This window comes from Doryrhamphus excisus, chromosome 9, assembly GCF_030265055.1.
Source record: "Doryrhamphus excisus isolate RoL2022-K1 chromosome 9, RoL_Dexc_1.0, whole genome shotgun sequence".
Lineage (NCBI taxonomy): Eukaryota > Metazoa > Chordata > Actinopteri > Syngnathiformes > Syngnathidae > Doryrhamphus > Doryrhamphus excisus.
The window spans coordinates 19,742,299-19,766,254 of record NC_080474.1 but is presented as its reverse complement, the minus strand read 5'-3'; the positions used below and the strand labels follow the sequence as shown (position 1 = coordinate 19,766,254).

General features: G+C 40.2%; 1 protein-coding gene and 1 long non-coding RNA gene across 3 annotated transcripts in view; one reads left to right on the top strand and one right to left on the bottom strand.

Moving 5' to 3' along the window:
- Positions 1–23,956, top strand: part of LOC131136290 (uncharacterized) — a 118,332-nt gene that overhangs the window by 68,713 nt on the left and 25,663 nt on the right. The gene's annotated exons all lie outside the window — the stretch shown is intronic.
- The window catches only part of LOC131136286 (ATP-binding cassette sub-family C member 4-like), a 56,633-nt gene continuing 36,658 nt past the window's right edge, over positions 3,982–23,956 (bottom strand). Inside the window, exons 23-31 of one of the 2 annotated variants that reach the window (XM_058082975.1) lie at positions 22,841–22,951; positions 22,657–22,757; positions 20,784–20,975; positions 18,243–18,398; positions 13,954–14,043; positions 13,322–13,494; positions 11,343–11,448; positions 9,524–9,658; positions 3,982–5,949 (exon numbers count right to left, since the gene is read on the bottom strand). In XM_058082975.1, coding sequence (XP_057938958.1) covers positions 5,872–5,949; positions 9,524–9,658; positions 11,343–11,448; positions 13,322–13,494; positions 13,954–14,043; positions 18,243–18,398; positions 20,784–20,975; positions 22,657–22,757; positions 22,841–22,951 — 1,142 coding nt within the window. In that variant the 3' untranslated portion in view covers positions 3,982–5,871. The remainder of the gene's footprint in view (positions 5,950–9,523; positions 9,659–11,342; positions 11,449–13,321; positions 13,495–13,953; positions 14,044–18,242; positions 18,399–20,783; positions 20,976–22,656; positions 22,758–22,840; positions 22,952–23,956) is intronic. The other variant, XM_058082974.1, reaches the window with a different exon arrangement.

The window sequence follows — 23,956 nt, the reverse complement described above, 5'->3', positions numbered from 1 at the left end:
AAGCACAGGCCCTTTTTTTTTGTACAGCTTTAAGCAATAAGACTTATTTACTAATGAGATAAGCGCCCCCCCCACCCCACCCCCCCGCTCGCCATTGTCTACATTTTCTTTCTCAGCTTTTACCTCAAATTTTTGGGAAAAGAAGCACTTTTGGAAAGTGACATAGCATGGCCTGGAATTTATGGTAATGGTAATGGTAATGGTTTGATTTCATTTGAACATGCATCAGATTACAATTGAATGCATCACATAATCAGTTCACAGTTCCACATGTCCAAAAGGAGTAGGAAGAAGCAAAGCTTATTAAATCCTACCCCTCCATCTGGTACTTTTATAATCAGTAACTGTTACTTTTGTTCACTTCCTGCTTTCCGAATATAGTTTAGGTTTTTTATGTTTTTATGGTATTTATTTTTATTTATTTGTATTTTTTATTTATTTCTATTTTTATTTATTTATTTTTATTTATTTATTTATTTTTATTTATTTTTATTTATTTTTATTTTTTATTTTTTTTATTCTTTATTTTTATTTTTGTCACATAGCGAAGTATGAGGTGATATGACCATACAATTACATAATCAGTAACTGTTCCATTTGTTCACTTCCTGCTTTCCTAATATAGTTTTAAGTTTTTTTTAAAGCTAATAAAAACCTATTTGATGCCTCTGTGCATTCGTTTTCTACCGCTTATCCTCACGAGGGTCGAGGTGGGTGCTGGAGCCTATCCCAACTGTCTGGACTCACAGGGCACATATAGACAAACAACCATTCACACTCACATTCATACCTATGGACAATTTGGAGTCGCTAATTAACCTAGCATGTTTTTTTTTGGAATGTGGGAGGAAACCGGAGTACCCGGAGAAAACCCACGCATGCACGGGGAGAACATGCAAACTCCACACAGAGATGGCCGAGAGTGGAATTGAACTCGGGTCTGCGCGCTAACCACTCGACCACCGTGCAGCCCACTTATAAGTAGATGATAAACATTATTATTTAAAATTGTGTTTTTGAGGGGGAAACATTAAATAAACATGGAACGTAACTAGCAACTGAAGCGGAATGGAACCGGTACCACTTCCACAAGAATAAGCGTGACAGTTGTGACTGATGCATGCTGGGTAGTAGTATATAAAAGTTCTATAAAAGGTTATCCCGGACTGCGTTTTGTGTGATCATAAAGTTCAAAAATTGACAAACTGGCTCCAACTTAAGGCTGCGATGGCAGTTAAAACATATACGCGTGTATGCATCAACGCTTTCCACATTTAGAAATTGAACGCTGGATTTGTTGTTTGTTTTGCTTTGCTTAACACACACACACACACACAAACACACACACACACAAACACACACAAACACACACACAAACACACATCAGGCCTTGGGAACTTGTCACATATCCACTTTGTAGTCACTTTTAGAAAGACAAGAGCATGGTGGAAGTCTCTCGGGAGGTGGAGGTGGGATGGCGGGGGGGGGGGGGGGGTGCTCCCTGTCTAATGACACCCCCCCTTCGCCCCCCCCCTCCCTCCTCATGTCAGCAGCTATGAACAAAGCCGCCATAGTCAATTCTCCTAATTTCACTACAGCCTGTCGAAATCCTGCTTTTTCTCATTTCAACAAGTACTTCAGGAATCAGGAGTCGCCGTCATAAAAAAAAAAAAAAAATAATAATAATAATAAAAAAAAAGCAAAGCTGGAGGCTTCCTCTCAAACTTGCCTGCAATTTGTTTCCATTTGTCAAAACGCCATCCATCACTAAAGAAAACGCTGGCAGGACAGAAACAAACCTTAAACAATTCTCACTTGTTATCAGCGCGCTAAAGGAAATATGGAAGTGAATCATAATAATAATAGAGATATCTTTTTTTTTTTTTTTTTTTTTTTTTACAGTGTATAGCCTCTATTTGTCATTTTATTTATTCATTGTGCTGACTGGTGTTGTTGTGCGTTTTATTGTGTGTTTTATTGTGTGTTTTATTGTGCGCGCATCTATTCAGATTCTAAATGGCACTATTATTATTATTATTATTATTATTATAAGGAATGTATCCGCTTAATAATACTACTTCCTGCTGAGTGCAGAAGCAATATTATGCTGACTGTGATGTAGATAGTGACTCCCATTGTGGCAGCTGTGGTATCCGCCACCGCCCCCCCCCCCCCCCCCCCCCATGTGTGTTTATCAATGCTGCGTCAGGTGCTCCAGCTGCCACGAGACGTCCCCCGGTCGCCATCCTGACATCACGACACAAAGTAATCACCGATCACGGCGTTTAATCACTGAAACAAGACCCCCCCCGGCATGCCCCCCACACCCCCCCGGCCCCCCACCACTCTGTGTCAATATCGCACTGTGTCTCATTATCTGTTTGGATTGCACATCCGCACTGTCAGATAAACAGAGTGGAAAATTAAGATTAAAAATATGGTAATTTCATTTTCAAGGCAAGCACGCGCCCCCCCCCCCCCGCCCCCCACTTCTCATTGGTCCATTATGCTATTGATTAACCCCCCCTCGCCCCACTGTCCTCAACTAAATTCAATTTCTCTTTTTCAATGTAAACTTTCATCTGTTTGCAGGCCAACAATTCGAGTCCCGGGGCGGGGGGGGGGGTGTTTGAGAGTAAGTAACCATTTAATATGACATCGGCTCAAGACTCACTGGCTTTAATGAATTGTTTAAGTCTGTGTGTGTGTGTGTGTGTGTGTGTGTGTCCCCGCAGTTCACTAGCCAAATCTGGGTCGGGTTTAACTGTGGCGTTTTTTTTTTAAGAGCGGTTAAGCCATTTCTCTTCTATCCTATCTAAGCCAAGCGCTCCGCTAATTGAGCCGCTAATGACAAAATGGCGTTAAGAATTGGAACGTGGTTATATTGTACGACGGCCGTCTTTTGGATTCAGCAAAGCGGGACGCCGCGTTAGCAAAGGAGGCACACCAGGAACGTTTTTTTAAAGGTCCCACCCTTTATTGAGGAAAAAGCCATCATTTGCTCCAAAATGAAGAAAAATCACTTTGCCAGGACCGTTTTGTCGAAAAAGAGGCTTCGCTAAACGTCTTAAAATAAAGGCTGAAGGAGGTGGGAGGATAAGATGATCAGTTTGGTTTTCTTCTTCATCGACTAGCCTAACCTAGCATGTTAGCACTGCATCCCGCATAGCTATGCTAGCATATGCTATGCTACTTTGATATGCTAGTATATTGCATCTATTACGTTATTAAGTGTAGAGTTATTGTTGATGTAAAAATTGTAAAATGCAGATTATGTACACAATATTAGCGCTTTTTGGAGCGAAAAAACACTTTTAAAGTGTAAAAATTTCGGCATCAAAACTGCATTTCGGCAATATGGAAGCAGTAGAAAGGAGTAGGAAGGAAGCAAAGCTTAGTACAGTACTTTTACAATCAGAAACGGTTACATTTGTTCACTTCCTGCTTTCCTAATATAGTTTTTTTTTTTGTTTTTTTTAATTAAAAAAAAAACGCATCCTTGTCATCGATGAGGCCACGGCCAATGTGGACCCAAGATCAGAGGAGTTTACTTTCAACTTGTGACACTCAATTAAATGGTAATGGTTTGATTTCATTTGAACATGCATCAGATTACAGTTGAATGCATCACATAATCAGTTCACAGTTCCACATGTCCAAAAGGAGTAGGAAGAAGCAAAGCTTATTAAATCCTACCCCTCCATCTGGTACTTTTACAATCAGTAACTGTTACTTTTGTTCACTTCCTGCTTTCCTAATATAGTTTAGGTTTTTTATGTTTTTTATTTTTATAAATTTTTATAAATTTTTATAAATTTTTATAAATTTTTATAAATTTTTATAATTTTTTTATTAATTTTTATTAATTTTTTATTAATTTGTATTTATTTGTATTTATTTTATTTTATTTTATTTTTTTTTAATTTTTGTCACGTAGCGAAGTACAAGGTGATATGACCATACAATGACATAATGGGTAATAAAGACAGTATGCAAACGTCAAAGGAATGCCACTTTTATTACAATGTGCTATAGCAAACAGTAAAAAAAGTGCACAAAAATAGGTGTCCATATTGAAAAGAAAAGCATTCCAATATGCATTTTAAACAACTAGCCGAACGAACCTACAACACCACCTGCCTCAAGTAGTAAGAGTAACTTCCTGTTTGCGTTGTTAAAAGTTGTTCGGGTAGTGAAGCCAACCATGGCATGTCCGACATGATGATAGAGATGATGAAAAACAGTACTCCTCCCATTATGTGTGGAAGTGGTAATTTTTTTGCTTCTTAGAAATAAATTTGAGTTCAACTGGTTAGCTCGCCAACTTAGTAGCTAGCATCCTTCTCGCATCCCTGCAGCATAAGAGTTGCTCAACATGGTCTAAACCAGTGATTCTTAACCGTAGAGCCGTGGCATCAAGCACCACCAAAATGGCCGCAAAAAACTTTGAGTTTTGCACTAGTGGGTCACGAGGGTTGTGGGACTGTGTAAGTAGGTAGAGATAGGCTAGCCGCTATGCTACAGTATGTTATCCATTAGACGCTCGGTACGACCAGACTAGCAACTAGCAACTAGCAATGGACATGTTTTTAAAATAAAAATATGACGACAAAAGTGTTGCCAGTCCCCACTAAAAGTCCATATTTTTACCTAAGTACAATCCTGATTTCATCAAACACATCAGAGCAACATTTGGTTTTAGCTTGTTAGCTTGTTAGCTTGTTAAACTGTGAGCGGATTTGATTTATTATTGAAAACAAATTAATGAGATCAATGAAATCTATAAATGTTAATATTTAAAGGGCCCCAGGGTACTCTGCACTGAAAAAATTGTGTCTCAACGTCAAATAAGGTTGAAGCCAGGTGAGCATAGGGGTGTTATTTCATGTCTACAGAGCTCTAATAACGTTTTAAAAATGTATTTAGAAAGTCAAACAGGTTTTCCGTGCTCCAGCTATGACAATATTTAGTTTATTAACACTTTATTATTTTTATGAACATTTATTATTGCAGTCGGGTCTGGAACCAACGAAGCACGATAAACGAGCGAAGACTCGACGCTAAAATTTACGGAGTTAGCAGCGTCACCATGCATATGCCCATATGTTTTATCATAGTTACGTTTTTAAGGTTTTCACTTTCAAATAGTTTATTTATCCCAGAAGGGCAATTTAAAAAAAAAAGAGTGTTTTTACGATTATAGTGGTTGACTTCTTTTTACACTTTTTCATGCATGAGGCTCATTTGTGGTGCAAATCACCTTTTTGTTTATTTTTAAAGTTATGTGTTTGATATTATTTTGATTTGTTGAGGTCCTGGCGTCCATGTTTGGAAGTATGCTTGTCTGTCAGTGAACGCATCATGACTTTTAAGTGATGGGGGTTGCAAGGCAGATGACATTTTAGCAACATTTGAGCTGAGGTAGAGTATGGTTGCTTTATTCAAAGTGCAGGAAGACCAATTTACTGAGAAGACAGCAAACACAACACGAAAGGAGAAGCAGGCACAATAAGTAGAGATACTCTTAGCCTCGTGATTTTGAAAATAATGCCAAGATAAGCTAAAACAGGATAATGAAAGTCACCATTAATTTAGTGCACGGGCATAAATACATTCAATATGTGCACTCTTTAAAGCACCGCCACAGGATTGAAGCCCCCCAAGAGGCCCCAGAGAGCACATACATTATGCGATCAATCAACAGTCACGCTATCAATAAAGGCACAGCCCCGCGGTTTGTTTTTAACTCGAGTGCATCGAATGCAGCAGCCGAATAAACATTCCGAAGTACAGTGAAATAAATAAATATTCCCGCGAGGGCTTGGTCTGTAACGGCGATCGCGGCGGAGGTCAAAGCTACTCTCCAAAGTGTCAAAGCGACGTCTCAAAGACGACACCGACATCCTTGAGGCGGCACGAGTCTCCCAGTCGCCGTTTGTTCACGTGAACCTGCAAGCATATCAGGCAAAAAAAAAAAAAAAAAAAAAGCGCTGTCAAGGAATACAAGAACAGGCGGGCGCAATCTGACCTGAGATCTGTTAGCCGCCAGATTTATGGCAGCTGCAGTCAGCGCCAGTCGAAGGGATTTGTCAGCCGCTCAAGCATGCAAAAGTGGCTTACTTAGCGGGGAAAATGTTTGCTTGTGGAGGAAATTGGATAATACGTCGACTGTTTGTCCAGGGAGTGCGGAGTCTGTTCACCACATCCAGTTGGGAATGCTTGAATTCCTGATACAAATTGTCATGGACGCTGTTGTCTGTTCTTGTGGAAATTTAGGCGGATTATTAAAAAAATACAGCAGATCGGCTGAAACTGTTAAAATTTTAAACACTTCTAAATATATTTCTATGAATATGTTTTTGTAGGATTATGTTTTGGATGAAAATGATTCATTCATTTTCTACCGCTTATCCTCACGGTATGGTTTCATTTCATTTGAACATGCATCAGATTACAATTGAATGCATCACATAATCAGTTCACAGTTCCACATGTCCAAAAGGAGTAGGAAGAAGCAAAGCTTATTAAATCCTACCCCTCCATCTGGTACTTTTACAATCAGTAACTGTTACATTTGTTCACTTCCTGCTTTCATAATATAGTTTAAGTTTTTTTTAAGGCTAACAAAAACCTATTTAGTGCCTGGGTGCATTCGTTTTCTACTGCTTATCCTCACAAGGGGGTGCTGGAGCCTATCCCAGCCAATCACAGGGCACATATAGACAAACAACCATTCACACTCACATTCATACCTAAGGACAATTTGGAGTCGCTAATTAACCTAGCATGTTTTTGGAATGTGGGAGGAAACCGGAGTACCCGGAGAAAACCCACGCATGCACGGGGAGAACATGCAAACTCCACACAGGGATGGCCAAGGGTGGAATCGAACTCGGTTCTCCTAGCTGTGAGGCCTTAGGGTATGGACTCTGATTCCTTTGAGAATAAGTCCAACACTCTAGAAGTGGATTTTCCTCATGTGGGGGTGCTGGAGCCTATCCCAGCTGTCTTTGTGCAAGAGGCGGGGTACACCCTGGACTGGTCGCCAGCCAATCACAGGGCACATATAGACAAACAACCATTCACACTCACATTCATACCTATGGACAATTTGGAGTGGCTAATTAACCTAGCATGTTTTTTGGAATGTGGGAGGAAACCGGGAAAAAAACGGGGAGAACATGCAAACTCAGTTATACATTACGGCTGCACGGGGAAGGAGTGGTTACCACTTGTGCCTCACAGCCAGGAGACCCAAGTTCAATTCCACCCTCGGCCATCTCTGTGTGGAGTTTGCATGTTCTCCCCGTGCATGCGTGGATTTTCTCCGGGTACTCCGGTTTCCTCCCACATTCCAAAAACATGCTAGGTTAATTAGCGACTCCAAATTGTCCATAGGTATGAATGTGAGTGTGAATGGTTGTTTGTCTTTATGTGCCCTGTGATTGGCTGGCCACCAGTCCAGGGTGTACCCCGCCTCACGCCTGAAGACAGCTGGGATAGGCTCCAGCGACCCTCGTGAGGAAAAATGGTAGAAAATGAATGAATGTGGACTTTGCGGTATATAATATTAATAATAATATAATAATATTATCTGTGCGGAGTAGCTTTCGTTTGACCCATTTTTTTCGACTCTTCACATCCATCTTTCAACGTAACACAGAGCTTAACTTTTCACACCAAGAACAGAATGTCATTCACCCATCGGGGGGGGAAGAAAAAAGCGTCAAACGGGAAGTCCACGCCGTGTGATATCCGACGTGCCCTGAGAGCCTCTTTCAACACGGACAAAAAGAGCAAGAGCTTGATATCAGATTATTGAACGTATATATATAAACTTGACTGACAACTATAGAAACTTGTCACACAACATTTCAGCATTTAATAAGTGGCGGCGGACTGTAATCTGATGAAAAGGGGGCGAAGCGTCGCCGACAATACGGAAAGGAAAAACGGGAACGGCTGTAACAATACGTCCCCTCCCAGTGCACCAAATAATAGCAAGTGTGCTGACTCTTTCAAATCCACTATTTTACTCATTTCACTCCTCTGGCTGAGGAGAGATGGAGTTGAGCTGATAAACTTGTGCGGCGGGACACAGAGAGAAAATGAAATGATGCCCACTTTTTCTTATTGGACAAAAGGCGTGTTTGAAGTTGCAATGCCGTATCTGCGCTCCCAGACTGATGCACGTATAGAATGGAATTGAACAATGACTATAGCAGGGACTCTTATCGCTTGTCAGTGTCCGAGGGGGGAAATACATCACAAATGAATTTCACAGGGAAAAATATGGACATTCTCTATTACAGTAATCCCCATAGAGAGTTTATACCCGAATCGTGATGAAGTTAAACTCAATATTTAAGTGGAAAAAAGCTGATTTTTTTTTCAGGCAGGCGTCATCTTTTAAAATAATCTGAAAATTATGCGAGTGAGGAAAAGGAGGCTTTCTAGATCAAATCAGGATTAAATCTACAAAGAACCACCGTATCTTCAATTGTGAAGGACCGTACTATGCTTGAAAAAATGTCAAAAATTCTTTTAATTCAATATGATCCATGAGTCAAAATAATTGAGTTATTTTTGTATCGTAACGGGCGGTATCGTGACTGTACGCTTTTGTGGATAATTATAGGTTATCACATTATAGGTTTGTCTGGTATCAGGCCAGGTATCATGCCCCCAAGTGTCAGTATCAGCCCGAGACCGAAGGTACTGGCACGCTTATTATCACATACTATTTAATCATGAGCTTATTATTATTATTATTATTATTATTATTATTATTATTATTATTATTATTATTATTATTATTATTATTATTATTATTATTATTATTATTATTATTATTATTATTATTATTATTTAAATAAACCAAAATAAACACTTTGTGTTCACGCTCGTGCGCTGTTCTCTGATTGGTTGTTTCACGGGCACGATACCTCTGAGTGGACAGCTACGGGGGCTGATACTGGACATGGTTAAATTCTATATTTTATCAGTATCACTGATACTGATACTTTGACACAGTATCATTTCGGCCTTTTCCCGTATCATTCATGGGCGGTTTCTAGGGTACAGGGCCGATTAATACTGTAGTATGTGATAATTATAGGTTATCACATGGTTTGTCTGGTATCAGGCCAGGTATCATGCCCCCAAATGTCAGTATCAGCCCGAGACCGAAGGTACTGGCATGCTTATTATCACATACTATTTAATCATGAGCTTATTATTATTATTATTTAAATAAACCAAAACAAACACTTTGTGTTCACGCTCGTGTGCTGTTCTCTGATTGGTTGTTTCACGGGCACGATACATCTGAGTGGACAGCTACGGGGGCTGATACTGGACATGGTTAAACTCTATATTTTATCAGTATCACTGATACTGATACTTTGACACAGTATCATTTGGGCCTTTTCCCGTATCATTCATGGGCGGTTTCTAGGGTACAGGGCCGATTAATACTGTAGTATGTGATCAAATATGGTACGGTGTTGAGTTTTCTGGGCACCTGTTTGGCCGTGTGGAGCAACGAGGCAGCTTCTGCTGGGCCGGTCTGTTGGACCATCTGATAGAAGAGCCCCTCCTTGTTCTGGAGTAGCGTGTAAGGCTCATCGTACTCCTGAATCTTGCCCGCGTCCAGAACCTGCAATCATAATTTATCTTCTGTTACCATCTATGTATTTTACAGACATAGCATCTTTGCCGGCTGGATTTATTAATAATAATAATAATAATAATAGCAGTGGGGAGGGGGGGGGTCATAATAATAATAGCAGTGTTCTCAATCAGAAATCACCCCGCACTCTTTATTGCTCTCTGGTTCTACCATATCTTACTTATTGTGTGGAAATATGGGCTAATAACTATAAAAGCAATCTTCACTCGCTAAATGTACTGCAAAAAAAAGGGCCAGTAAGGATAATTCATAATGCCGCCTACGGAGAACATACTAACTCCTTATTTGTAAAATCACAAATACTTCAACTTGCTGATATAGTTCATCTTCAAACAGCTAAAATAATGCATAAGGCTAAAAATAACCAATTAGCTAAAAATGTCATCCAATACTTCTCTACAAGAGAGGAGAAATATGATCTCAGGGAAGAAGTACATTTGAAACACTTCTATGCTAGGACTACGTTAAAAAGCCATATATATTGACACTTACTATGGGACACATTATGTCATTGGATGCTCATATTACCTCGTGCAAATTAAAATTAAAATTAAAAGTAAAATTAAAATTGAAAGTAAAATTAAAAGTAAAATTAAAAGTAAAATTAAGATTAAAATTAAGATTAAAATTAAGATTAAAATTAAGATTAAGATTAAAATTAAGATTAAAATTAAGATTAAAATTAAGATTAAAATTAAAATGTAATTTATTAGGAAAGCAGGAAGTGAACAAATGTTACCGATTGTAAAAGTACCAGATGGAGGGGTAGGATTTAATAAGCTTTGCTTCTTCCTACTCCTTTTGGACATGTGGAACTGTGAACTGATTATGTGATGCATTCAATTGTAATCTGAAGCACGTTCAAATGAAATAAAACCATTACCATTACCATTACCAATTCCGGAATGATGAGTAGGCAAAAATACCTCCACAGCGCTGTAGGAGACTTCATTTAAAACCTGCATTTTGTGTTCAGTTGTGTTGTCATTGACGAAGATTTAAATTTGTTTGATAATCCGAAACCTTTAAGTGTGCAAAAACAAAGAAATCAGTAAGGTAGCATATTAACAAGTAACATAAATAATGCTAATTTAAACAGTTTACATTTTTAAAAGATTAAACCCTTCAGAATGTGTTCCTTTAATTATTATAAAGTTCAGTAAGAAAGGGAGCTAGCGTTCTCTTTCTCAGGTGGCATTTAACTCTTCCAAGGTTCCATGCCAATTTGGGGGCATTTAACACAAGCCGAAGTGTGAATCCGTCCCAGCTGCTCGATATTTGTTTTTTTTTTTTTCTGCGTGGCCCTCCCGGTGACGGGAGCGACGCCAGGTCACGCCCGGCACTTCATAGACTCTTGACAAATGCTGCCACAAACAGCGCTAATTGGCACCTCTGCAGGCAGTAGCAGGAAAGGGCCAAAGATCAAGTGGCACAAGAGAACAGATTCAATGAGAGGAAACCCTGTGAGTGGGAAAGGGAGTCCAGCTGTTGCTAAAAGAGTTATGAGTGTTTTTTTTGCTGCAGGTATTCTTTGTCAAAATCCAGGAAATTGTGCATTGCAAATAATATATGAGAAGTTTTTTTGTATTGTGTGTTTACTTCTTAAAAAGCACACATTGCAGTGGTACCGTTTCCTTGTTTCCTAACCTACCAGGATTCGGTCACAGTCAATGATGGTGTTGAGCCTGTGAGCGATGGTTAGCACGGTACAGTCTTGAAACTTGTCCCGGATCGTCTGCTGGATCAGGCTGTCGGTTCTAAAGTGGCACAGAACACGAGAGCTGAGAACAAAACACTCCTAAAGTTACTCGGGGTGGGGATTGGACGCGGCACACTACGATGGCTCGGCAGGTATGCTAGGAGGTAGACACCGCAAAGAAAATAATTGGCCATACTTTCAGATGACGTTAGAGGTTATTACTATTATTATTATTATTATTAGTATTATTATTAATATTATTATTATTATTGTTGTTGTTGTTGTTCCTCTTTTTTCTTCCTCTTTCTTCTCCTCTTTCTTCTCCTCTTCCTCTTTCTTCTCCTCTTTCTTCTCCTCTTCCTCTTTCTTCTCCTCTTCCTCTTCCTCTTCCTCTTCCTCTTTCTTCTCCTTCCTCTCCTTCCTCTCCTTCCTCTCCTTCCTCTTCCTCTTCCTTTCTTCTTCTTCTTTCTTCTTCTTTCTTCTTCCTCTTTCTTCTTCCTATTTCTTATCCTCTTCCTTTCTTCTCCTCTTTCTCTTTCTTCTCCTCTTCCTCTTCCTCTTCCTCTTCCTTCTCCTCTTCCTCTTCCTCTTTCTTCTCCTCTTCCTCTTCCTCTTCCTTCTCCTCTTCCTCTTCCTCTTTCTTCTTCTCTTCCTCTTTCTTCTCCTTCCTCTTCCTCTTCTTCTTCCTCTTCTTCTTCCTTTCTTCTTCCTCTTTCTTCTTCCTCTTTGTTATCCTCTTCCTATTCCTTTCTTCTCCTCTTCCTCTTTCTTCTCTTCCTCTTCCTTCTCCTCTTCCTCTTCGTCTTCCTCTTCTTTCTTCTTCCTCTTTCTCCTCCTCTTCCTCTTTCTTCTCCTCTTCCTCCTCTTCCTCTTCCTCCTCTTCCTCTTTCTTCTCCTCTTCCTCTTCCTTTCTTCTCCTCTTCCTCTTTCTTCTCCTCTTCCTCTTTCTTCTTCTCTTCCTCTTTCTTCTCCTCTTCCTCTTTCTTCTCCTCTTCCTCTTCCTCTTCCTTCTCCTTCCTCTCCTTCCTCTCCTTCCTCTTCCTCTTCCTTTCTTCTTCTTCTTTCTTCTTCTTTCTTCTTCCTCTTTCTTCTCTTCCTCTTCCTTCTCCTCTTCCTCTTCGTCTTCCTCTTCTTTCTTCTTCCTCTTTCTTCTCCTCCTCCTCTTCCTCCTCCTCCTCTTCCTCTTCTTCCTCTTTCTTCTCCTCTTCCTCTTCCTCTTCCTCTTCCTCTTCTTATTCATTCATTCATTTTCTACCGCTTTTTCCTCACGAGGGTCGCGGGGGTGCTGGAGCCTATCCCAGCTGTCTTTGGGCGAGAGGCGGGGTACACCCTGGACTGGTGGCCAGCCAATCACAGGGCACATATAGACAAACAACCATTCACACTCACATTCATACCTATGGACAATTTGGAGTCGCTAATTAACCTAGCATGTTTTTGGAATGTGGGAGGAAACCGGAGTACCCGGAGAAAACCCACGCATGCACGGGGAGAACATGCAAACTCCACACAGAGATGGCCGAGGGTGGAATTGAACCCTGGTCTCCTAGCTGTGAGGTCTGCGCGCTAACCACTTGACCGCCGTGCCGCCCCTTATTATTATTATTATTATTCTATCCCAATGGAGGACACATTGAATTCATGGACGTCACATGTCACAGTTTTGTTTGGATATTGCAATATCTTTGCGTTACTAAAAAGTTACTCCGTTTTCAAATGAATTAATCATGATTAATCACTATTTCCTACAATGTGTGCAATATGCTCATTTTTGCTGTATTTTATGAACAGAACGATAAATCACAGGATGCAGTGACACATTACGGCTGCACTGGTTACCACTCGCGCCTCACAGCCAGGAGACCCAAGTTCAATTCCACCATCGGCCATCTCTGTGTGGCGTTTGCATGTTGAAAGTAAACCCCTCTGACCTTGGGTCCACATTGGCCGTGGCCTCATCGATGACAAGGATGCGGTTTTTCCGCAGGATGGCCCTGGCAAGACACACCAGCTGCCTCTGGCCCATGCTGAAGTTGGAGCCCGACTCGGTCAGCATGGTGTCCAACTTATTGGGCAGTTCCTCCACCGCGGCCTTCAACTGCACCTGCGGAGAGGGGAGCGCAGAGCCCCAACCCTTCATTACTCCTGCATAAAGGCCTCCCGTGGAGATGTCTTTAAAGACCCATCCAAACACACCCATTAACCGCCTGGCACAATGCAAGGCCGGGTCCACTGATGACCTTGGCCAGTGCTCTCTTGTGGCCAGCCCTCTAGCTTTAATCCAGGCCACCAAACCCATTCAGTCGCAGGACCAGGAGCTGAAGCCCTTCACTGTGGGGGGAGCCTTCATCCTGATTGGCCTGACTGCCCAAACACATCCCCCAGCACTTTCAATGCTTCCCAGTTACAAGCCGCACATTGAGCTGGGCCCCATGGCCCTAATGGGATTTCCCCCCATGACTTGTGGCGAGCAGGGAGGCTGAATGGCAGCATTGTACGGGGGGACAGAGGGATCCCCCCCTGGGCCGGCAAGGGGGAATCATTCAGAGCCGGGCTGAAGTACCTCTTGGAGTGCATTCCACAGGTCCTCATCTGTGTGCTGCCTGAAAGGGTCCAGATTCTTCCTCATGGTGCCCGTGAAGAGAACTGGGTCCTGTGGATAGATGGATATAGAAAGAGAAGGCCGTGGCCGGTAAAGATAATGACAAGGGCTAAAATGTATGAAAGGGTTAAGACAGGCTTTATGGAGCGCATCTAGGAAATGTGCTCGGGGAAAAGGTGCTCACAAAGGACTTGATACACTCGGGAGTCCCATTCAGCACTTTGGCCGACTATGCTTCCCCGAGTTGATCTTTTATTTTAAGACAAAAAGCCCTCGTACAAAGGCTGAGAATGGAGTACAATAGATTCCGTAGAGTTGCAAAATTAGTAAAGATTAGTGATAACCATCTCCAAATGTACGACAGTCAAGTGCATCTGTGACAGGACGCCTCAAACAGGTAAATCATCCTTAAATGAGGTCTAGTATTACAATGTGACAGCGACAACCAGCATCTCAACCAGCGTCTTTTTTTGGCCACTCAATACAGTAGAGGGCACATGGATTAGTTTAGGGGCAACATTTTGGAGAACATTCGTTCATTTTGTGCTGGAGCTGGAGCCTATCCCAGCTGTCTTCTGAGGTTGCTGGAGCCTATCCCAGCTGTCTTCGGGCGAGAGGCGGCGTACACCCTGGACTGGTGGACAGCCAATCACAGGGCACATATAGACAAACAACCATTCACACTCACATTCATACCTATGGACAATTTGGAGTCGCTAATTAGCCTAGCATGTTTTTCTGGAATGTGGGAGGAAACCCGAGTACCCGGAGAAAACCCACGCATGCACGGTGGGAGAACATGTAAACTCCACACAGAGATGGCCGATGGTGGAATTGAACTTGTGTCTCCTGGCTGTGAGCCACGAGTGGTAACCACTCCTTCCCCACGCAGCCGTAATGTATAACTGCATCCTGTAATTTATAGTTCTGTTCATAAGTTCATACGTTTTTTTTAAGGCTAATAAAAAGGGTCGTGAGGGTGCTGGAGCCTATCCCAACTGTCTGGTCTGGTGGCCAGCCAATCACAGGGCACATATAGACAAACAACCATTCACACTCACATTCATACCTATGGACAATTTGGAGTCGCTAATTAACCTAGCATGTTTTTGGAATGTGAGAGGAAACCGGAGTACCTGGAGAAAACCCACGCATGCACGGGGAGAACATGCAAACTCCACACAGAGATGACTGATGGTGGAATTGAACTTGTGTCTCCTGGCTGTGAGCCACAAGTGGTAACCACTAATGTATAACTGCATCCTGTAATTTATTGTTCTGTTCATAAGTTCATACGTTTTTTTTAAGGCTAATAAAAAGGGTCGTGGGGGTGCTGGAGCCTATCCCAGCTGTTTGGTCTGGTGGCCAGCCAATCACAGGGCACATATAGACAAACAACCATTCACACTCACATTCATACCTATGGACAATTTGGAGTCGCTAATTAACCTAGCATGTTTTTGGAATGTGGGAGGAAACCGGAGTACCCGGAGAAAACCCACGCATGCACGGGGAGAACATGTAAACTCCACACAGAGATGGCCGAGGGTGGAATTGAACCCTGGTCTCCTAGCTGTGAGGTCTGCGCGCTAACCACTCGACCGCCGTGCAGCCGAGCACCCAATGTGATGCCAATTAACCTAGCATGTTTTTGGAATGTGGGAGGAAACCGGAGTACCCGCGGAAAACCCACGCATGCACGGTGGGAGAACATGCAAACTCCACACAGAGATAGCCGAGGGTGGAATTGAACCCTGGTCTCCTAGCTGTGAGGTCTGCGCGCTAACCACTCGACCTCCGTGCAGCCGAGCGCCCAATGTGATGCAACGAACAAGAACACAGTGCTCAACAAACTTAACTTAAAGCGAAAAGACTCCCATGGTGTAACTATAAAAATAACACTTTTATAGAACTTTTTTTTTTTTCTCCCATCACTGACAGCAAAAATAGCAGCGTGCCATTAAGACAGTCCCAATTCAAGCGAGTTTTGTGACATACTTTAATAGAGGATTCAACGTTCCGGCGGGTAATAAAACCCTTTCAAGCACAACTTTCCATTCAGCGATTATGTGCTTCACCAATTCTAAGTCTTCTGTTTGCTTCCATTTTTTTGTATTACAAAGTAATTCCTAAGAATTCAATACAATCTGAAAGGGCTTCTTTTAATGTCATATGCTAATACAGTAGAAGCTTATCATATGAAATGCGAGAGTTGCACTGAAAATAAGGAATCTTCTAAAAAACATAACAATCATATCATGTTATCTTTGACATATAGACAGTATACGCTTTTTTAAGCATTTCAAGCATCCGAGCGTCTGCTCTGTGTGTAACTCGGAGCGTATGAAAAGCATGTGACTTCACCTGCCATTTTCCGAAAAAAAAAAGTCACATCACATCTATCTCAAAGTAGTCCGCACGGGGATGCAAAACTTTCTCGTAAGAAGCGGCAATGCCAGAAAACTATCAAACCCGCACCGAAGCATTAATGAAACTGTTTTGGGCAATTTTGGCTGCGATCGGGGGGGTTAAGTGACGGCATACAAGGGGGACTCTGACTGCGAGGATGGGGAGACTTCTTCTAAGCAGCTTTCCCATGTTTGGGGGGTAGAGGGCTAATCCCCTGTCAGGGATGGGGAGCTGCTCTCTTCGCAGTGCGGGGCCGTGGGAGTCTCCCCCCCTTCCCTCCCCTATACTCTGCTGACACTCACCCGCGGGCTGGCATTTTCCTTAATGCCGTATCTGTTTCAACAAGCGGAAATAAAGTTAAACTGTCTCAGGGCGTCCGTTTTGTCTCGCTTTGAGAAATCCCCAGAGTGACAAGTGTAATTCTCTGTACTTGTTTTTAAATGCAAGGTGAATAACTCAGCCAAAGTGCCGGGGTTTCTCGGTTAATCGTGACGTCTCATATGGTTCGACTATAACGACCCAACAATCATTTCACCCTAAAAGAACAGTTGGAAAATGATTTCAATGGTTTGCTCGCTTCTTAAAAGAACATAGTGTTTTTTTATTGCTGCTACGGTATGACGTACGGCCAATTGAAGAAAGAAATAATTACACTTTTATTGCAATTGATCAGAAATTGGAGAACGTAAACATCAAACTCACAGGAGGTTTTTGGACAGACATTTTTATGGGCAAATACTCAAGATTTTTCGTCATTTTCTTTTGGTCCCGGACGCCATCCCCGCAAAATGTGGAGATCTAATATATAGAATAGGAGTGGGCAAATATTTTGACTCATGGGCCGCATTGAGTTTACAAAATATTTAACACCTACACACTATTTTATGTTTATAATTTTCCTTGAATTATTTGTCTAAGTTTTTATCTGTAAAAGTGTTCTACTATCAGCTATATGTTCTCATGTCCCTTTTTTCAGGAGCACTTTAAAGATCAGACTACATCAAATTATTAAAATAAAATTTTAATTGAATGTAATTATTACAATTGTATTTTACTTTTAATTTTAAATAAAATTTTAATTTAATTTAATTATTAAAATTTTAATTTTACATAAAATTTTAATTTAATTATAAAAATTGTATTTTGCTTTTAATTAAAAAATTAAAATTTTAATTTAATTGAATTATTAAAATTTAATTTTAAATAAAATTGTAATTTAGTTTAATTATTAAAATTGTATTTTACTTTTAATTGTAAATAAAATTGTAATTTAATTTAATTATTAAAATTTAATTGTAAATAAAATTGTAATTTAATTTAATTATTAAAATTGTATTTTACTTTTAATTGTAAATAAAATTGTAATTTAATTAAAATTAATTAAAATTTAATTTTACAGTTTTGTTGTTGTTTTTTTTACTAAATAAGACATCCGACTTGGAAGTCATGTTGCCAGTTTGTATGTTAAAAGTTACTTAGAAAGCAACTGGCGGGCCGGATTCAAATGAGTGGTGGGCCGCATGTGGCCCCCGGGCCGTAGTTTGCCGACCCCTGGCTTCATGGGAAGTGCAACATGAAGAGTTTAAATACTTCTTCAGGTAACACTATTATATATGTAGAAAATACTACATTTTGTTGCCATGCTGGTTTCTTAATAAAAGAAAACTTCAACTGGCGGGCCGGATTCAAACGTTGGTGGGCCGCACGTGGCCCCCGAGCCGTAGTTTGCCCACCCCTGGTATACATCATCGAGGAGCAATGGTTGTTTGTCTATATGTTGTGCATTTCTTTGCTTTATATGGACATACCCGTTGGTTTCTAGTCGTGATAGAAGCACTGACCTGCGGTATGATGGACATCCTCTGACGAAGAGTATGCAGACCTATGTCAGATGTCCTGAAACCATCAATCACTATCCTGCCCTCGGGTTCTGCCAGGCGGAACAAGGCCGACATCAGAGAGCTCTTACCAGCGCCGGTTCGCCCCACAATGCCCACCTACAGGGGGACAGATAGAGAACTAAGTCATACGCCAGAGAAATCCTGCGTAATAAAAAGACAAATTGCTGCCGTGCTCCCTTTTCGGACTATTCATCACGGGGCTTTTTGTTGAAGTGTCATGTCTGTGAGGGGCCACGCCACCGGACGGCTTGTGTGACAAGACAACAAAAAGGACGACTGATTGAAAGGAGTTGATATTTTAACTTCCGACAGTTATACAGTAGCTTCACCGATTATCTCCTTATAAGTTGGTAGTTTGGGTTTTCACTGAACTCCAAATGAACACTTCTTCCACTATACTACGAATGACTGCAAAAATACTTTAAGTATCTGTAGTTTGAAAAATGACAAAATGATCCCAAGACCACTTTTAAAGCCTCGTAATGACTGAGCAAAAGATTCCGATTCTATAAAGAAGTATTTTTAAAGACATAACTCTTTCTGGTTCATTATGTCAATACATATTTCATACAAAATATTTCATCCACAATGCCCTAAAGTCACAGAAAACTCAGCACTGTGAGCATATCACGCACCAAAGGATTAACTAATATGAACCGATATCTACTTTATAGACCGATATCGCTCAGCTGACACCATCCCGATATATTATCAGGATATACTTTACTGTATATATATTTTACTATACTAAACTGGAAAACTACCTCAACTTGTTACTTTGTCACATTTTACAGGTGTGAACTTCTTTTTACACTTTTACACAAGAGTCTTGAACCAGTCATGATGCGCTATATAGTATATATCACTATATTGACAGTTAATATGGTGCCCATTATGTCATTGGATGGTCATACCACCTCGTACTTCAGTACGTGAAAAAAAATAAAAAAAATTAAATAAATTAAAAAAATTAAAAATTTTTAAAAAATTTTAAAAAATTTAAAAAATTAAAAAAATTAAAAATTAAAACATTAAAAAATTCAAAAACAAAAAAATCTAAAATTCAAAAAGTTAACTATATTGGGAAAGCAGGAAGTGAACAAATGTAACAGTTACTGATTGACTGTTGTTTGTCTATATGTGCCCTGTGATTGGCTGGGATAGGCTCCAGCACACACCCCCGCGACCCTCGTGAGGATAAGCTGTAGAAAACGAATGCACGGAGGCACCATATTGGTTTTTATTAGCCTTAAAAAAAACTTAAACTACATTAGGAAAGCAGGAAGTGAACAAATGTAACAGTTACTGATTGTAAAAGTACCATATGGAGGGGTAGGATTTAATCAGCTTTGCTTCTTCCTACTCCTTTTGGACATGTGGAACTGTGAACTGATTATGTGATGCATTCAATTGTAATCTGATGCATGTTCAAATGAAATCAAACCATTACCATTACTTTCAAATGCGCTTGTACAGTGAATAAAGTTTGTTACAGTCACAGTTGCACCACATAACAGATTATTAACTATGTGCATTTGTTTTAAAACATTTTGTTTTTATTATGGGTGAGGGCTGGTAAATGGATCCCATGATCCCAAGAAAGGTTCGAGTATTATAGGACATACAGGGCGGGGTTTGTCTGAATGCATGGGAAAAACCCCTCATGGCGGCGATGTGGTGGTGGAGCATGTGTGTTTCCAAAACAATGCAACGCTATGCTGTGATGGATGCTAACTCTTTCATTGGCATTGTGGGTAGCCGCCATTGACCAAGTAATCCAGTTTGGTGCAAAAATGTCTCTTGCTGGTGTCAAAGGCGAGTTGCATGTGCTTTAAATCAGCTTATGAACAGTTATGTGACTTGATGGCTGTGATGCAATGGCTTGTCAATATAACCTCGCTACCCCCCCCCGATTCCCTCCCCTCCCTCATCCAATCCTGCCAGCCAGGAGCTGTACACTTATCAACCTATTCATTGTGAAATCAGCCCACCCTGGCCAAGCATAGCCATGCAAAAACACACCCCCTTGCATTAAACACACAATCCCAATCATCCTCAACCATCTCCATCGTCTTCTCCTTTTCTCTTCCTTCGCTCTCTCTCCTCCCAGTGAATAAACAGTTGTCACCGCCAGGTAGCTCAAAATGCAAATTGAGACCGAATGGATCCACTTGAACAGTCTTAATTACAAGATATGTATTCCATGAATCACAAATGGTATAGTGCCGGAGAATCAGCGGCACAATATGCTGTCCTTTAATAATTGATTGGGAAAGAATGCCACGTAACAATGCAGCACATTCCAGCTGCATATCATATCTAAGTCATGGTCTCTGCACACCGGTGCCCCCCCCCCCCCCTCCTAGGAGAAAGATCTCAGCGATTGAAACAAGGAATATGATTATTTATAAGTCGCTTAACCCTGTATGAACCTCATTCCTTCGTATTGTGATTGTGTGTGCGCTTGGTGCGAGTGAGGACCTTTTCCGTGGATGTGAAGACGAGAGTGAGGTTCTTGAGGACCAACGGATCATCGGCACTGTAGGAGAAGTTGACCGAGTCAAAAGTGATGAAGCCTCTCTTTGGCCAATCGGGGGGTGGCATTGTGTCAGTCTCCCAGGCTGCTTCACTCTTAAGTTCTGTGTACTCCACAACTCTTTCCACGGATGTCATCTACAGACACAAAGTATTCATGGAATTCAAGTGGGAATATTGATTGGATGTTGACAGTTCCACTTAGTGGAAAAGAGTACGGAAAGACACTTTTCTTGAAACTGCTGTGGCAGAACTTGACCTTAATCCCACAAAAAAAAAAAAAACCTTTGAGATGAACTGGAACAGAGATTAAGCCAAGAAAAACCCACAGACATCCAAAACAGGCAAGAAAGTCTTCCTAGAATAGTAAAAAGGTCTCCTGTTTCTATTATTCTCCAATTAAAGCTGCTGCCCAAATAAAATGATTGCCGTTTCGGCTGTCAGTCACGGCTGTCTCTCACAACGGATGCCATGGTGGTTGCTCTGTAGCTGTTGAACCCGTCGGTGAAGTCAAACGCCGCTTTTGGTACATAACGTCATCTTTTTGTTGTGTGTTGTGATCAGTGGCCACAGTCATATAATGAAAAAAAAAATCCACTTCTGTGTGGAAGTGGTATCTTACTTTTTCCCTTCTTCCCCATTCCATTTGAAACCCTTTCTTAAGTTTAAAATAAACAAACTAGAGGCTAACTAGTTCACTCGGTAGCAAGCTGTGTTTACATTATTGAGCAATGTGTTGCAAAGAAGGAATAATAGGAGTGTAAAAGTGACTATAGGGGTGCTATTTCATGTCCACAGGCCTCAAATAATAGCTGCCCACCACTCATTTGAATCCGGCCCGCCAGTTGCTTTCAACTTTATCGTATTTAAGTATTTCAACTTTTAACATACAAACTGGCGACATGACTTCCAAGTCGGATGTCTTATTTAGTTAAAAAAAACAACAAAACTGTAAAATTAAATTTTAATAATTAAAATTAAAATTAAAATTAAAATTAAAATTAAAATTAAAATTAAATTAAATTAAATTAAATTAAATTAAATTAAATTAAATTAAATTAAATTAAATTAAATTAAATTAAATTAAATTAAATTAAATTAAATTAAAATTAAAATTAAAATACAATTTTAATAATTAAATTAAATAAAAATTTAATTTAAAATTAAAAGTAAAATACAATTTTAATAATTAAATTTAATTAAAATTTAATTTTAATAATTTGATGTAAAAAAGGGACATGAGAACTGCTGATAGTAGAACACTTTTACAAATCCGAAATTTGACAAATAATTCAAGGAAAATTATAAACATAAAATAGCGTGTAGGTGTTAAATACATGTTCTGGCCCTCCGGACAATTTTGTTAACTCAATGAGACCCACGAGTCAAAATATTTACCCACCCCTGATCTATACAGTAGATCTCCACGTTTTGCGGGGATGGTGTCCGGGACCAAAAGAAAATGGCGAAAAATATTGAGTATTTGCTCATAAAAACGTCTATTTTTGACACACAGCTCCAAAAACCTCCTGTGAGTTTGATGTTTACGTTCTCCGATCTCTGATCAATTGCAATAAAAGTGTAAAAAAACAACAAAACTGTAAAATTTTATCTTAATAATTTTATTTATTATTAATTTTTATTTTATTTAAAATTTATTTAAAATTAAAAGTCAAATAAAATTTTATGAAAATATTCCCATTTATTAATATTAATTCCGACTTGTCCGAAATTCAGTTATCACTGTCCAACCATTTTTAGTCACTTGTCTAGATGTGTTACTTGTGTTAATATAAGACGCATTTAAAAGTTCTCACACCATGTTCTCAATCTCTGCACTCTGCCTAACGCCCCACTGAAACATGCCGGTCAGCGTCACCGCATAAGACAGAGCCAAGCCGACTGCACCGGGGTCCATTTCTGCAATGAAGGAACAAATAATGAGACTACATCAAGTTGTCAAGAACGTGTCACATGGCTATATATGAGAGCCCATACAGTACCGTCCCTGAAATAAAGACATCCGAAAGCAGTAATGGCCACGAAAATAGAACAGATCCCGTCGAGACGTACAGCGAGCCATCGCGAGGTAGTCAGGAACAGGAACCAGGCCTCTGTTAGCAAACACATGACAGTGAGCCCATGAATACAACCTAAGGTGCACCTGTAAATGAGATCCAATACAAGAGCTGTATTGATAATAACATATTATTGATATACAGAATTTGGCTACGTGCTAAACTGTACACATTGTCACTTAGTACCAAAGCCTGATTTGTTTATTATTGTTTATTGAACATCTTCTGCACTACCATGGATTCAGAGTGCGATGTGACATAGTGACAAAAAAGTATCCTCCAATTCTGTGTGGAAGTGGTACATTTTTGGCTTCTTCCCCACCCTGTTTCAAATCATTTCTTAAAGGAAAACTGTAATTTTTTATTTTTCCCGTCATTCACCATCATTATGTGAAAAATAATTGAACTTTTCTGTGCATTATACAGAGAGACAACTAGTTGGTATGAGCTAGCTAACAATGCACATCATGGGTGGTACCTAAAAAAGCTGAAAAAACAGTGTGTACTGTATGCCAGACACATGTCAGACACTTAGTCAAGTGTCAAACATCGTCGTGAGGACGGATGACAGGCTGACATCCATCTTTTGAGTCCATGTAATCGACCCACATCACGTTCGAGATACGACAGAACAAGGAACTTTCCCATTGCTAGAGTTATTATGTCTTATTATCATGCCTACTATATGAGGTAATACAACTATAGGGGTGTTATTTTATGTCTACGGGGCTCTAACAATGTTAAAACCAGGTCACAAACAGGTTGCCTATGCTTCCATTACAAGACGATTAATACAACTATAGGGGTGTTATTTTATGTCTACGGGGCTCTAACAATGTTAAAACCAGGTCACAAACAGGTTGCCTATGCTTCCATTACAAGACGACTAATACAACTATAGGGGTGTTATTTTATGTCTACGGGGCTCTAACAATGTTAAAACCAGGTCACAAACAGGTTGCCTATGCTTCCATTACAAGACGATTAATACAACTATAGGGGTGTTATTTTATGTCTACAGGGCTCTAACAATGTTAAAAC